This window comes from Mchenga conophoros, linkage group LG6, assembly GCF_057382185.1.
Source record: "Mchenga conophoros isolate Kocher_MC1m ecotype Shallow Benthic linkage group LG6, M_conophoros_male_GT1.1, whole genome shotgun sequence".
Lineage (NCBI taxonomy): Eukaryota > Metazoa > Chordata > Actinopteri > Cichliformes > Cichlidae > Mchenga > Mchenga conophoros.
In genome coordinates this window covers 30,571,606-30,588,061 of record NC_140531.1, presented here as the reverse complement: position 1 = coordinate 30,588,061, position 16,456 = coordinate 30,571,606, and the positions used below count along the sequence as shown (strand labels likewise).

Genomic DNA, 16,456 nt, shown 5'->3' with positions numbered 1-16,456 from the left:
TTGTGGCCATGAGACACAAGTCTCGTCAAGAGAAATTTTGCAAGAGTGGAAAGTACAAGATAAACGTTATTTTTATGTTTTTTTGTTAATGCTTACTTCTAGCATACAAAACGTACATTTATCAAACTGCTTTGTTTTAGTTGTACTTTGTTGTAATTTATCATACTTTGTTGTAGTAGCTCGTAACTTAGCTTGCCAGCACACAATTCCCGCCTAGCGCTGTATGGAGTCTGCTTTCACAATTTAAAAAATTAACGGTTGGTGGCTTGTTTCAATCAAATAGTTGGTAAGTAGTCTAATTTTTGCAAACTGCATGGCACAAAACTTTTGGTAAAATCAGTGTTTAGGCTTTTCTGACTCTGAACTTTATCAAGTTCAAATGTAGCCTACTTTTGACACAGTGAAAATAGTAGAAGATTTATTTAGTGTTCATTTTAAGAGTTTACTGGACAAGTTCACCTTCACAAATTTAAAGTATGATGGTTAGTGGCATTTTAGTCGTGAAATAATTTACCTTTTCAAAGCTGCACTGCACCAAACCTAAACGTTTCTGACTCTGTACTTTCCAAGGGTTAGCCTATTGTGTACTTCACTTATGTAAAATTGCTTTATTATTTTATAACATTTAGTGTAGTTGACCAACCAGAATTGAAAATGAACTGTAGTTACTGTTTTCAAAGCTTGTGTTATCCAGGTTGACTGTTTTTAAGTGAAGTAAAAGTCTAAAAGTAAAAACTGTTCTGCTAGCATTCTGTCCTCATGGCTTTTGTGTTATTACAGTCTGACGATTGAAGGAGCAGTAGCATGCGAGAGATCATCCAGCACTGCACTAAAGACAGCCAGTAAAGGTGATTTTAAAACGATTTGGCATCAAAATGTGGAATTGCAAGTTGTGTAGTTTTTCTACTGCCATAAAAGTCATGTTGTTGAAGCATTATCGGCTCAACCATGGTCAGTACTCCACAATTTCACCCTTACCCTGTCTCTACAACACATGCATGTGTACATTTAGTACATTTAATTCATTAAAGATACACATGTCAAGAATGCACACTCCCACACAAAGAAAAGACGGTTCTTATCTAGATTTGAATAAATATGGATTTTGTTGCCCTGTGTGTAATTTTAAGCAGCCATTTATTGAAAGCCAAATGTTTATCCATCTGAGGGGGCATTTAAAACGAAAAGAAACTGTTCCATGTCCTTTCAAGAACTGCAATTTTAAAACCAATGTATACACAACCTTCAATGCCCACAAATGCAGAGACCACCAAAATTCAACAAGTTACAATGAAGGCATTGTGCAAAGTGTTATAAATGTAGAACAAAAAGATGACATGCAACTTGATTCAATAGAGTCATCAGATGACAATCAAGTGGCATCCACCAGTGAAATCAGTGGAATTGAGGGTTTAGAAGAGCAGTTGCAATACAATCTGGCTGGATTTTTCTTGAAAATGCAGACCATTCTCCATGTGTCCCAGAGAGCAACACAGGAGATTATTGAGCATATTGATCAGTTGTTTTTGTTATCAGTACCTCTGGTTAGAAAATCAGTTGTAGATATACTGAAAAAGCACAACTGTACATATACGGACAAACTGGTGGATGAGATTTGTCAGGCAGTTTCTGATAGTAATGTTTTACATAAATGTGTCACATCTGAAGGACCACTATCTACAGCAAAGAGGAGGAAATCATATTACGAAGCAAATTTTCCATATGTCAAACCTGTGGAGTATTTAATTGAATCGTCAAAGCACACTTATATGTATGTGCCTATTCTCACATCTTTGCAATTGTTGTTGAAAAAAAATGATGTGCTTGAAGAAATTAAACAAGCACCCACACAGATTCCTGGACATTTCATGTCATTTTGTGATGGATCCTACTACCAGGAAAATGTTCTACTGTCACAAGAGGGACAGAAATTGTCAATGATACTTTATGTGGATGATTTTGAAATCGCAAACCCACTTGGTACCTCAAAGAAAATACATAAAGTCTTTGCAGTTTATTGGACACTGGCAAACTTTCCAGTTAAATCTCGTTCTGCTCTACACTGCACTCAGCTTGCTCTGCTGTGCAATTCCAATGATGTACGCCAGTTTGGGTTTAAGGAAATGTTGTCACCACTCTTAAATGATCTGAAAACTCTTGAAGAAGTAGGTGTCTACATTGAGACTCTTGGTGAATGTCTTAAAGGCACTGTCTACTCTGTTGTGGCAGACAACCTTGCTGCCCATGGACTTGCTGGTTTCAATGAGAGTTTCAGGTCTACATATTTCTGTAGGTTTTGTCATGCCACCCAAACAGAAATGCAAACAGAAAATGCTGTTACAGGGAATTATGTAATGAGAACAAAAGATGCTCATGATAATCTTGTGCAAGAGCTTCAGAATGATGACATTGAGGAAAACTATGGTGTTAAAAACCCCTGTGTTCTTTCTGACCATCTCTCTTTCTTCCATCCTGTCACAGGCTTCCCACCTGACCTCCTACACGACCTGTTTGAAGGTGTCGTTCCTGTGGAGTTGGCACATTGTTTAAAAGGTTTGATTTCTAAGAGATATTTTACCTTAGAAGACTTAAACAGAGCAATTCTGCGCTTTCCCTACCAACATTCTGACAAAGTTGATCGCCCTCATCCAATACCCTCAAATTTTGCCAGGCGAGGGACCATTGGTGGGAACGGGCATGAAAATCATGCCCTTCTTAGACTGTTGCCTCTTCTCATTGGCTCCAAAGTTCCAGAAAGAGACACTTTTTGGGAAGTGCTAATGGATTTAAAGGACGTAGTTCAGCTTGCCATGTCTCATACTTTTAGTGACGAGACCATTCAGTACATGGCCTGTAAAATATTAGATCACAGACAACTCTTTCAGGAAGTGTTTCCTAATGTTCGATTCAGGCCAAAGCATCATTACATCGAGCATTACCCACATTTAATAAAGTGCTTTGGTCCCTTAGTTCATCTTTGGACAATGAGATTTGAGGGAAAGCATAAGGTTTTCAAAAAAATAGTTCATGACACTCACAACTACAAAAATATACTAAAAACTTTGGCAGAGAGACATCAAAGCATGATGGCATTTTATTTGTCCTCATCAACGTTTTTCAAACCACCTGTGCAAACATCCAAAATGGAGTCTTTGTACATTTCATCATTACCTGCAGATACACAATTATTTATTTCAGGTATTGCTGACAGTGACACAATATATGCAACAAAAAAGGTTACAATTAATGGCACAAACTTTGCAATTGGCATGTTTGTATGCACAGGTGCTTATGCTGCATTGCCAGAGTTCAAAGAGATTCTTAATGTACTGCTCATCAGAAACAACATTTATTTTCTCTTGAAAGACTATGACACTTATTACGTTGAGCACTTGCGTTCATATGAAGTAGCAGAGAATCAACAGAGGGGTCTCCGTCACAGTGTAAAATCTCTGTGCCAACTGTCTGACCACATGCCGCATGTTGCTTACAAGATAGCAAATGAACTCATTCTAACAACAAACCATTTCATTCCAGTGTCTGACTAAAGAAACAGAACTGAGACATCAGCTGATTCCACCAATTTCTGAACCAATGCAAAGGTAATTCATCTATTCAGTTTTTTTGTATTCACATAAATGTTTTTATATTTTTGCACAATTAATATTTTGTAAATAACTGTAAACACAAACATGCATTAAAATGCCACTATAATATGTGAAACCTGTCTGTTACAGAAATAACAAATTCAGATGGAGGCAACAGGAATATTGAAGCTAAGGGTCATCCTTGATAAGGATAATGCTGAAAAACTTACTTTGCCATCTCGTCCAAACAGTGTGCAAGCCCTCATAGATGAGATCAAATGTAGGCTAAATTTTAATTTTGACTTTCGGCTTCAGTTTCATGACCCAGATTTTGATAATGCCTTGTGTAATTTGGTTAAAATAGAAGACCTGCCAGCTATAGCATCTGTTAAAGTTGTCAGGTTAGTTGAGCTGGACCAGATTTCAACGAGCACTGATGACACAATCCTTCAGACTGATAGCACTGATACCATAGATTCACCAGAACGTATTAGTAGATGGCCAGAAGTTTTTATTGTTCCGCCATTTTCTTATGAAGTGGAACATGTATTAAGAGAGGGTAATGCAGCATTTGATAAAAATGGGAAAGTAATTACGCTGACACGAGATCAAAAACACAACATACTTGAGACAATGGGGGAAGAAATCTACAAACTAAAAGCATACCCTAGTACAACACAAATTGGCAAGGCTGCAGAAGCTTTAGTTAGAAAACACCCCTGTCTGAAAGAGAGGAATTCTGACACTGGGTGGGAAGGGTGGAAGAATAGCCTGAGATATAAAATGGGAAACCAAAGAAAGAAGTTGGCTAAAGCTGGCATCATGGATGTTGCTGTGAATGCTGGAAAGCGCAGCAGAACAAACCCAGATGGAGCTTCACCAAGGGCCAATATTAAAAGACCTAGGAGAGGTGAGGTCAACTTCCTTCCTTCTTATCCTTTTGGAGAAACAAGGGAGTCTCTGGAAACCAGAAGACTTGAGATGGTAGAGGAGTTCAAGAAGACCTCAGCAGAAAGAGACATCCCTCTCATTCATCAGCATATGATGCGCACTTTTGCCCTCCGGCGTGAAGAGATTGTCACCACTTCTCCTCCTGTATCAGAGCTCAAGGACAGATGGCCAGCACTCTTTCATGAGACACAGGTAAGTACAACTACGTATATAACATTTGCTGTTCATATAGTATGCTGTGTTTTGCTTATAATATTTTTGGAATTCTCCTCAGCTCTACTTTGAATTTCATCGGATCACCAATCAGAATCTGCCACATGTGTTTTATGCTGCACTGGATGATTATGCTCCTCAGCTGATTGGACTTTACAAAAAGAGGAAAACTGGACAGGTCGGTGAAAGGATGGAGCAGCTTTTGTTGGCATATGGAAAACAGGTATTTAAAAATACTAATTATTATTCTGCTTGCTTGGCAGTTGCCATTGTTATGTTTATATATATATATATATATCTTTATTTTATTTATTTATTTATTTTGTTTTTAGGACAAAAACGACATCTATGCAACTAGAACAGCAGCTCTGGCCGGCCTACCAATGTACCTCAAGGAGGATTCTTCAGAGATTTTCAAAACATGCAAGGTACTTGGGTATTACAATAATTTGCACATTTGAATTTAAAAAAGGTTGAAAGGAGTTTATAAGTCATCTGGACTTGGGTTGAAAGTTGAAGACATGAAGTTGAATGACTTATAAACTTCTTTCATCCTTGATTTGACTGGATGAATGAAAAATGAACCTTCACTGTCAATTTAAAACATGTTATGATATATAGAATTTGAAAAACTGAAGAAAGGTGCTTGACCATTTGTATTTATACTTTTAACAGAGGTATTACAGATGAATAATTGTGCACTGTGTATTATAGGAGGAAATTGAGTTCTATGAAGCCACAATTGCTCTGGTTGCTGATGTCGATGAAGAGGAGGTGCCTGGAGGAGTTCCTTTCTCACCACGCCAAGTGTTCATAGTACTTGAAGATCAGGTTGTTATGACTCATCACTCATGGACTGATGCTCTGGTGTGTTTGTTTGGGCTAATCTATGCTCTGCATCTGAGCTATCCTGAGAAGTGTACTGGCTTTTTTGAGTTCATTCAAGTAGTGTTGCTGAAGCTAGACGATGAGAGAAAGCAACTAAAACCAAAATTGCAGACACTAAAAAATGAGCTTGTGTAGATGATGTTTGTTTTTCACTGTCAGTATAGTCATGCTTTTTCAGTTATCTGTGAATGGCTTCAATAGTTTTATTTGTTCAGGGTAATTAGCTTTCTAAAAAGCAATGTGGAGAAAGCTAAGAATAAGGAGACAATCCATATTTGACGTTTTGTTTGTGATTGAAAAAAATCTTTACATAGTGTGTAATCTTAAGCTTATTTCTAAAAACACCTTTTAGTTACATGGAAATCTTTTGGAAGATAACTGATAATTAGTCAATGTGTACAGTATACTTTCAAGCTTTATTTTTTTAATTGTGTGATGAGTGCCAGTTTACTTGATTCGAGGTCTGGGCAAAACTGTTGAGAAGCCACAAATACTTTTGAGAATATTTTTTGTTAGTTCAGCTGTTTTCTACACTCTAAAAAGTAATTAATGGGATCTTTAGTCATTACTTACATATATATGTTGTTGTGAAATGAAAAATCAAGTTCATAAATACTGTTAGACTTCCTAATTAAAATTTTTATTTTATTGAGTTCGGGTGACACATAAATTATGCCTCTTTACTCAATATATAATCGTGATTTGTCTGAATTTAAAATCTTCTTTTAATCAAAAAACAATATAATTTTAAGTTCTGTCGATGTAAAATACAACTTGATGACGTGTAAACAGCTCATAGTTCCCTTCTTCTACACAAGCGGACATATTCAACAGCACGTGTTCAAGGTTTATCAAGAGCTGTGTTCGTCGCGAACGGTGAGTAATTTTATGCGAAATTACACATATCTGCAGTCGCTCTGGATTTTGTTAGTTTACTTTAAAACAACGACGTAACATACATAACATACATCTTAGCTTGCCCCCGCGTTTGTGTGTTTTAATATACACACAGCAGCTAATTCCGCGATAGCATAAATTGTTGGGCTCTTTTTGGAAAATTTAACACTGACGTTACTCTAATGCAGACCACTGTAATTGTCTTATAATTTTTAAAAGATAGCGGACGTTGTTCGCCCCGGCGCAAACTACTATGCTAACGTAGCTAGCCAAGCTAAGTTGTGTTCACTGTGATTTTATTTTTGAAATGTGAAATTTATTTTTTGAAGGGAAGCATTTTATGTTAGTAATTGTTAAGAAACGCTTCTAAATTTTCGTAACGTTACGGGGTGAAGTTCAACCCCATTGGCTTCTGCGCAGGAAGTGCGGTCGCCATTAGTCCGGTGTGTCTGTTGACCGCTAAGAGCGGTTCTTCACCGGCTGCTCGGCCTATTTTCACAGGTAAAAGACCAGACTTAAGTGCACTGTGCCGCATATGGTAGGCTAGTTAGCTGTCCCTAATTTTTGGGTACTTTCCGTGTTTTGTAGAGACGTAGAGGCGACGTGCATTGGCACTGGCTGTAACATTGATATGCCTCAATAAAGGTTGAAAGTAAGAAAAAAATCAATAGCGGGCCGCCATCTTGGTTGGGTCCCCATTCGCCACCAGTGCATTTTTTCTACTGAGGAATGTATTCACCCATGGTAAATAAGGAAAATGTTTAAATATTTTTCCAAACAGATAAGGCAAGAAAGGTCAATAATCCCACATATGGTTTCAGTAGTATGCCAGTTTTTGCAACACTAGGGTGCACAAAAATGACCATAGCTGCTGACTCAGCATTGATTCCAATTTGGTTTTGGAGAATGAAATGAAAACAGATCAAGTGGGATTATTGACATTGTAGCTTGTGTATAAAAAAGTTTGGGTTTTTTTTCGTATTTACTGTCAGAAATGATTCTGTCCTGTCATGCCACACCTTATGTTTGCTTTTGTTGATAAAAAAAAACTATATATATATATATATATATATATATATATATATATATATATAAAATTTTATTTTATTTATTTATTTATTTATTTATTTTTTGAGTTAACACATTCCTCAGTAGAAATACATGCACTGGGGGCGAGTGGAGACCCCTCCAAGATCGCGGTCGTTGGGGATACACGCTCCAACAGACTGGCCCAGTCCATGTCACCTCTATGTATATTTGATCTATGGAAAGCCACGTTAGGCCTTCCAGCACCCAGTGTATTCAGGTCTATGTAGTTTTGAATGTTTGGTTCTAGCTCACACAGCTTTGACAGGTGAAACTTATTCACTGTATTGAAGACTCACAGGTGAAGTTGAAAATACCATCTTTTGTATTTTTGTGCAGGCACAACTTTCTGGTGTTATACACTGTCCTGGCGTTGCAGATCTAGGGGTTCCAGTTAAGACGTGGTCAGCCTTCTAAAGAAAGTGGGAATCTCACCGAAATATTCAGTTACTTTGCTGTGTTTCTTGCCAGGACAAAGGCTCAAACCATCATCTTCTCCTGGTATCGAATACCAAGGGACCTTCTGAAGTAAGCTTTAACAAGTAAGCTTGAATTGAGTAATTCAGAATCATGAAGTATGGATTGGCCTTGCAAAATCTGTAAATTTGCAACCTCCACTAAGGAAGAGCTGATGAAACATTATAGGTTACGCCATATCCCCAGTGTACAGCCTCTGCCATGTCCTTACCTAGATTGTTTTTGTTCATTTAAGTCATGGGGTAGCCTAAAATCACACAGATCAAGGAAACACTCAACTCACTCAACAATGAGAACCTCTGAAATACTCAGTTTCTGTTGCCAGTTCTGTAATGTGGGCACATTTTCCACTGAAAAAGAGTATTTTGAACACCTTCTATTTTTTTCTATCAATCAGGACAACACAGTTGAAAAGCGCAGAGAAATTGCTATTCGCTGCCTCATAGTCTATCTTGGAGAGAAGGAGGAGGATCTTTTCAAACAATACAGCGCAAGTACTTGAGTTGGTTTTTAATTTTTTGTTTAGTTTTGAATGCATGTCTCTGTTGGGTCTTTGTGTTTTGTTCATTGGATTTTCTGTTCAGGGTTGAGTATTTAAGTCATTCAGTGCCATAGACGTCTTTAGACGTCAAAATGAATCCGAACGCTCAGTGCCATAGACGCCTCTTGAGCTTTTTATTGAATTGAGAAGGTGGTGGAGTTGATTACATGGATAAAATCCCACCAGCGTGACAGTCGGCTCTACTGAGAACGAGTATTGTGGCGCGATTTTTGATCCAGCTCGTCATTTCGAGCTTGAGGTGTCTGCAGCCTGATGTCATGGTTTTTCTAGCGATTCCAGTGAACATGAACCGGATTTATCTGACCAGTATCTCCTGTTAGAAACTTCTGAAGGCAGCAGGGACCAGAATAATGAACGATTTGCTGCATAAAACACACAGAAATTGTTGATAGACGAACCGATGGCCGGGTGGGGGGTGAACAGACTAAGTCGCGCACTCACTTGTGCGGGAGTAACACACACACACAGACTCTCTGAATCATAAATCAGTCGCTTTTTTCTTATATATTTTTCAAATGTTGAAATTGTCTATAAACAACTATTTTTATACAAAAAATAATCTGCCAAAAGTACATTTTTACAGGTGATTTTTTTACTTCATAGTAGTAAAACATAGTTGAGATGTTGCATGAATCATTGAAACACGAAATATTTACATCAAAGTCACTGATCTGCTAGAAAAACCTATTTACACAAAGCGCTTTTGATCCAGAAACAGGTGTTTTGTCATGAAAGTTTCTCTTTTCTACTGCAGATTTCTAAATAACAGAGGTAGAAACATTTTTTTTTTGCTGCTGAAAGAAGAGAGACTCATTTTTGTCATGGTGGTTTCAGAATTCACATAGTCATAGAACAAAATATTCTGTGAGCCTTCAAAATCAGTAAAAAAGCTAAATATCTCTGGCACTGAGGGGGGTATGAAATCTGAGAGTGGCTGGCACTGAATGAGTTAAGGGACATTCCAACCCTAAGTGAAGATATGTCTATTGCCATGTATAAGTGAGAAAAAAGCATTTCAGAATTACAATCCGAAGATGTTTATTGCCATTGTCATTGAACATAATTTGCTGAATAGAAACCTGTTTCCGTGATAAGGTGCAACATAAACACACAGGATAAAAAATTTTGTAGCCAGCGCAGTCATTTTCCTGATCTGGCAGCAGCTTTAGCAGAGCATAAACAATGGAAGTGAATGGCAGGTACTAGCATTTTGTGTGCAAAAGTGATTAAAATCACTCAATAATGATACCAAGTATTCCTGGGGAGCTCAACAATCATGCTGACTGCAAATGAAAAGTATGAATTGACATGAAGGATTTTCAGGAGCCGATTTAGACTTGGGACTACATTACGACAAAGCACTGCTGTAAGCCTCCACATGGTTATAACACAGCAGTTGAAGCCACTGCCGACCAGTGTCTATAAACCAACATGCTATTTGTGCAATATTTCTTCAACAAATCAAAGACCCATCCATTGTTACTGCAGCTTACCATGCTTGTATAGTAGTGGCTGTGTGTGTTTGTTTATGGAAGCTGGAGGCTTTTCCAACTGTTGCGTTATATCCATGCACCATGCAGTGGATGTTTACAGCGGTGTTTGTCGTAACTGCAATGTAGTCTCAAGTCTAAATCAGCTTCTGCAAATCTTCCGTGTTACTTTTGCACTTTTCATTTGCCGTGAACATGATTACTGAGCTCCCAAGAAATATTTGTTTTCATTACTGTTTTCATTTTTGTTAGTCATTTTAATCACTTTTGCACACAACATGCTAGCACCTGCTATTCCCTTCCATTGTTTGTGCTCTGCTAAAGCAAATGGATTGCTTCCGGATCAGGAGAATTAGTGTGCTGTTTACAAAAGGCTTGTTTCTCACTTTCTAACTGTGGCAATATGGCAATAGATAAAATTTCACTTAGAAGTGGAATAACCCTTAAAAATGATTTATTTGATTTTCTTTTCAAAGTGGAAAAACAAAACTGTGAAAAACATGACATTTTTTATTTTAAACGTTGGATTATGGTTTAATTTAGCTTTTAAAAATTACAGAATGACAAAGTAAAATCACTGAAAAACACAAAAGACAACCTGTTTTAGCTTATTTTCCTACCTGTAGTAGTTCATTCCCTTATGCACGTCATCCTGAAGTGCTTGAGCTATGTATTTTATACATCCTAACATTTAATTTCTCCTACAAGGATGAGGAGGAGCTCAACGCAGACCTTGCAATGCAAATCATGAAGATTGCTATCATTGGTGATGGGCCTCCAACCATCATCGTTGAGGGATCCAAGATCCTGGAGAGGATTGATGTTGCCAGATCCTGTGCTTTGATGATGGGAGTAATCTACGCTCTGAACCTTACCTATCCCAAGCAGCTGAAATTTACCTTTGAGGTATTTCAAAAGCTATGCCTTGAGCTTGATGGACAAAAAGCCAGCTCTAAAGTAATGAATCTTTAGTTTGGTATTTTCTAGAGCAGACTTGATAGACCATTCGTGAGTGAGTTTCACAAAAACCTTATTCCTGCATTTCTGGCACTACTTCATTGTGTTTTACTAAATTTTAAAGCGCTGTTCTTAAGTCTTCTGAGTTAATGGTTTGCTGTGTCTTAAATGCTGTTATTTGCACATTTTTAAGGAATGCGTTTAATTTCTCCCATGACCTGTGTTCTGAGGGTATTGGTGTGTTTTAAAGTTTGTGTAATGCCCTCTTTAGCTGGCCTTAATCTTGAGGGTGAAAAGTCAAATATGGAAGAGAATCAAGAATACTTTGTAAGAGTGCTGACAAAGTTGAATGAAAGAAGCTTTGCTCATTTTATGTTTAAATTAGTGCATTTAATGTATAGCAGCCTGTCATCTTTTGTTTTGATTCACTGTCACATGTTAAAGTAAAAAAAAGAGGATTCAAGTAGTAGGTTTTATTACAATTTTAATACACAGTTCCTTAAGTTTCAGCGGGCAATTTGTGTTCTAGGAAACTGAAGCCCACAAATCTTGCACTTCGCATGCACGTTAAAGAATTGTGATGTTTGTTATTGTAATTAAATGGGTCTAACTCATTTGAATACATCTGTCTGAATTTCTATTCTTTCTGAGCACCAGGTACGAGTCCCTTAGCTGATGTCCAGGTATTTGGCATCACATCTGCCGCATTCAAACAAATACACACAACATCCATTTCTTTTTTCTGAAGTTCATGACACAAGCGCACACACAGCCCATGTTAAGGCTGACGTTCGTTTGGGGAAAAAAGTGATCGACAAGTTTCTAAGGTCTTAGAACCTTGACTTCTTTGTGGGCAGGCACCACCATGCATGAGCCTGCCTACGCGGTAGTCATGGTTATAAGACACAGCCAAATGATCAAGGTTGTATTTTGGAGCGAATTAGCCTGCTGGGAAACAGGTAAATACCCTTATAGAATCTCCTGTGGGACCAAAAAATTACTACACTGTAACCAAAATATCATATTTGACCAACATAAATACTATTTATGCCGACAGTTAAGTTCATTTTAATTATAAATGTGTTTCATTTTGATCAAAAAGTTACTTCACCATACATAAATATAATCTTGGATCAACTTAAATTCCTGTGTATTTGTTGACAATTATTAAGTTCATGTTACTCAGAATGTGTTTTTTTTTTTTTGTGGCCAAAAAGTAACATCACTATACATAAAATTCACGTTGGATCAACTTAAATTTTTGTGTTCTAGTCGAAAATTATTAAGTTAATTTTACTTAAGAATGTTTTTAATTGTGGCCAAAAAAGCTACTTCACCATACTCAAAAATATTGCTTTGAATTAATGTTATTCTGCCAGAAGTTGGCTTAACTCAAAAATTCTAGTGGAAAACGTTAACATGTTTTTTTTATTTGAACCAATGTTTTACTTATTAGAGTGTATAGTTGCATTGCTGTAGTGCATCTGATTTCATTATTATACTAAATGTTACTTAAAATTGTGATTGTTATGGCTCTAATTGCCTCTAGACTATTGTTTTTTATATGATGTACACCTAAATTTGTGTTTTGTATATTTAATTGATTTTCAAAATGCTAAAAAAAACATTCAAAATTCCCTAAAAGCGCAAGTTTTAAAATGCCTAATTATTTGTTTGTTTGATAATGGCTTTAGCAGTCATAGGTTATGACTCAAAGTATGGTTGTATTCATTCTGTATTTTCTCTGCAGTTAAAGTTAATAAAAACTGATTGGAAAGAACGATAGCTTGGTTTTGTGTTAATAGTACTTGAACCATTTGGTGCAATCGGTTTCCCCAAATGGATTAAGTTGTTTAAATACAACTATTTAAGTTAATTTAACTTAATTTGAATATGAGCATGTAACACTTTAAATAAGTTTGAATAAATACAGCATCTTAGTACAACAAATTTAATGGTTTAAGTTAAAACATACTAAAAACAATGAGTAAATAAACATAATGCATTTGAGTTACATTATCATATTTGCTTTGGGTTCTCGGGACTCTAATAAAGTACTTAAATAACCCAAAACTGTTTAAGTTATAAAACTTGAATCAATTGGTGCAATCGGTTTCCCCAAATCATTTGAGTTAACTTAACTGGTCAGGTTTTACAGTGTATTATGCTGAGAAACCAAGTCTGGTTCATGCTGCATGCCCACATACACAGATAATACATAAGTAATACTGTGTGTGGTTTGTGACAAGCAAAGAAATGGTTACCACAGTTACAGGAGAGTATTGTGTAAAATGTGAGACCTTATTTGCATATTTGTAATTTGCATATCACATATGTTTTTTTTTAAGCTGATGAGGAGCAAAGTGTCTGCACAGCCTCTCTGTTGATTGACACACTTAAACAATTATCTTTTTTATGACTTTAAATGACTTTACAGTGATAATAATTTTCCTAACTATGCCGTAACCACTAATTGCCTAACCACAATGTCAACCTTGACATTGAAGGAGCAGCCACACAGGTGGTGATTCATTTGTTTCCTGTTGCTTTGTAGCTGAGGGATTATTGCTGCCAAAAATTCCAGGCTGCGGTTGCCCAGGCAAGCCTGTAATCTATTTGCAAGCCATCATATTAAAATTAAAGATATCCTTCACTTTCACTGTTAGTCATTTCAATCACTGGTATTCAAGTTAAGAAAAGTTCAACCCAGCCACTTCATCTCCATCATCACCAGCAGATAATTTGCCTATCATCACTCGAAGTCTGCCATTTTGCCATTAGACACTGTTGTTCGTGCAACAGAGTATTATAAGTATTACTAGAGACAACAACAGTAATACACATACACACACAAATATTTACCGTAATTGTCGGGCTATAAGCCGCTACTTTTTGCACAAGCTTTGAACCCTGCGGCTTTTAGTCAGGTGCGGCTTTTCTATGGATTGTCCATGAGCGGATTTGTTTTGTTTGTTCCGCTGTTGTACGGCACTACGTTGCCTGGCGGAAGGATCGAGGTTCAAGAGTGGTATGTTGGTCACATGTCCATCCGCCAGGCAACGTAGTGCCGTACGAAGTAGCGCGAAACTGGCAGACCACAGGCAGTAAGGATGGGCGGACATGTCTCAGCCTCCACCACTCTCAGCACTGGAGCCCCCCAGGGGTGTGTTCTGAGCCCCCTGCTGTACTCTTTGTACACATATGACTGTGTGGCCACTACCAGCTCCACCACCATCATCAAGTTTGCTGACGACACCGTCGTGGTGGGCCTGATCTCTGATAACAACGAGACGGCCTACCTGAAGGAGATTAGGAATCTGGAGAACTGGTGCCAGAGGAACAACCTCCTTCTAAACGTCAGTAAGACAAAGGAGCTGATAGTGGACTTCAGCACTAAGCAGGAGAGGAACTACCAGACCCCCGTCATCAACGAGTGCCCAGTGGAGAGAGTGGACAGCTTCAAATACCTCGGAGTTCACATCACGCAGGACCTGTCATGGTCCTGTCACATCAACACCGTGGTGAAAAAGGCCCGACAGCGTCTCTACCACCTCAGACGCTTGAGAGACTTCCAACTGCCCTCCAAGGTGCTCAGGAACTTTTACTCGTGCACCATAGAGAGCATCCTGGCGGGAAACATCTTAACCTGGTTCGGGAACAGCACCATGCAGGACAGACGAGCTCTACAGAGGGTTGTGCGGTCAGCTGAGCGCACCATCCGCTCCGAGCTCCCTGACCTGCACTCAATCTACAGCAGGCGGTGCTGGACCAAGGCCAGGAAGATCGTGAAGGACCTCAGCCATCCCAACAACAGACTGTTCTCTCTGTTGAGGTCAGGAAAGCGATTCCGCTCCCTGAAGACCAACACAGAGAGACTGAGGAGGAGCTTCTTCCCGCAGGCGATACGGTCTCTCAATCACACCACCACACAGTACTGACCCACACATATGGTTCTTACACACACACTGGACTTTCTGGACTTTGGTTTTGCGCAACACTGGTCACTATATTCTTCATTTCCGGTTAATACTTGTACAGCTGCTGTTATTGTGTATATATTTATTTATATTTAGATTTCTTCATACATTCTTATATAGTTCTATATTGTGTATTGTGTATTTTGTTGTACAGTTATTTTATTTTCAACTTTAATTTATATATTTATCTTTATCTTATTCTTCCCAGTTAAATTTACCCTTCATTCTAATTTGTGTTGTACAGTTATTTCATTTTTAACCTTAATTTATATTTTATTCCTTCCTAGTTAAATTTACCCTTTTTAATTTTTCATATTTATTTCCTATCTTATTCATAGCCTTTTCCTTTTTTTGTTTTCTTTAGGTCACGAGCAGTTGTCCAAGCATTTCACTACATATCGTACTGTGTATGACTGTGTACGTGACAAATAAAATTTGAATTTGAATTTGATTTGAAAAACAAACTTCAAAGTAGCACTACGCGTTCAGCGGGAGGTGTGGATGATGAGCGGTGATAAACTTGCGAAAAGCAAGTTATGCCCAACTCCACCATTGGATTCTGACAGCGTGGAAAAGTGTGAAAACATCCACGATCACCAACGGATTTCGAAGGGCTGGACTGCTGCATGATGGAGAGGAGGACACTGCCACGGCCCTTCTGAGGGTGTTCGACTCTGACACTGACAACGAGGATTTCTTTGGTTTTGAAAGTGACAACGAAAGAAAGGAGCTGAGAGTGGATGACGAAGCCATCCTGAACCTGTTCGTTTCCGACACTAGAGGAGAGGACTTTGGTGGTTTTAGTGCGCAGGAAGAAGAGAAAGATGGTGGTGAATGACTGACTTTTCTTCTTGATAAAGCCGTGTCACTGCACCTGAGCCTAAAAGGTAGTCTGAATCTATTTTTCTGGTGTGCTGTAGGTTATTATGTACTACATTTGTTACTCATTTATGAAGCACAGTACATGTTTTGTACTTGTAATTACCGGTACTTGTACATGTACCCTAAAAAGTTATGCAAATATGTACTCATAACTTGTTTTTCAAAATATTAATAAAAGTGATGTCTCCAAACAGCCGTCTCTTTCCTGACAATTCCCTTTGTGCATATTCTCTTACATATGATAAGTCAACATTGAAACACCTGCGGCTTTTAGTCAGGTGCGGCTAATGTATGTACAAAACAGGATTTTCCCCTGATTTTAGCTTGTGCGGCTAATATTCAGGTGCGCTTTGTAGTCCGGGAAATACGGTATTTATATACATTCAATCAATCAATCAATCAATCAATCTTTATTTATAAAGCACTTTTCATACAAAAAAAAATGTAGCACAAAGTGCTTTACATAGTTAAAAGCAGCCCACCCCACCC

At 37.9% G+C, this 16,456-nt stretch overlaps 1 protein-coding gene and 1 long non-coding RNA gene across 3 annotated transcripts; both read left to right on the top strand.

The window, feature by feature from the left end:
* The first annotated feature begins 210 nt into the window (after nt 1–210).
* On the top strand, nt 211–7,336 carry LOC146572913 (uncharacterized). The gene is made up of 8 exons (XM_085278700.1): nt 211–286; nt 781–848; nt 2,482–2,553; nt 3,538–3,602; nt 3,738–4,730; nt 4,813–4,974; nt 5,084–5,179; nt 5,466–7,336. Exons 5-8 carry the CDS (start codon nt 3,753–3,755, stop codon nt 5,772–5,774), a joined length of 1,545 nt encoding a protein of 514 aa, XP_085134826.1. The 5' UTR covers nt 211–286; nt 781–848; nt 2,482–2,553; nt 3,538–3,602; nt 3,738–3,752; the 3' UTR covers nt 5,775–7,336.
* A 360-nt stretch (nt 7,337–7,696) lies between these two features.
* LOC146572912 (uncharacterized) lies at nt 7,697–12,562 on the top strand. Of its 2 annotated transcripts, none has more exons than XR_014892935.1 (3): nt 7,697–8,150; nt 8,497–8,593; nt 10,860–12,562. It is a non-coding gene; the product is annotated as an uncharacterized LOC146572912 (long non-coding RNA). The 2 variants fall into 2 exon arrangements; XR_014892934.1 differs by having other exon boundaries at nt 7,697–8,164.
* Nucleotides 12,563–16,456: the final 3,894 nt, after the last annotated feature.

What these genes read in the sequence shown, in the direction of transcription:
- LOC146572913 (XM_085278700.1), top strand. Translation starts at nt 3,753, where the DNA reads ATGGAGGCAACAGGAATATTGAAGCTAAGGGTCATCCTTGATAAGGAT. An exon ending in CACTCTTTCATGAGACACAG is followed by an intron (nt 4,731 to 4,812) that starts GTAAGTACAACT and finishes AATTCTCCTCAG; the next exon opens with CTCTACTTTGAATTTCATCG. An exon ending in TGTTGGCATATGGAAAACAG is followed by an intron (nt 4,975 to 5,083) that starts GTATTTAAAAAT and finishes TTTTGTTTTTAG; the next exon opens with GACAAAAACGACATCTATGC.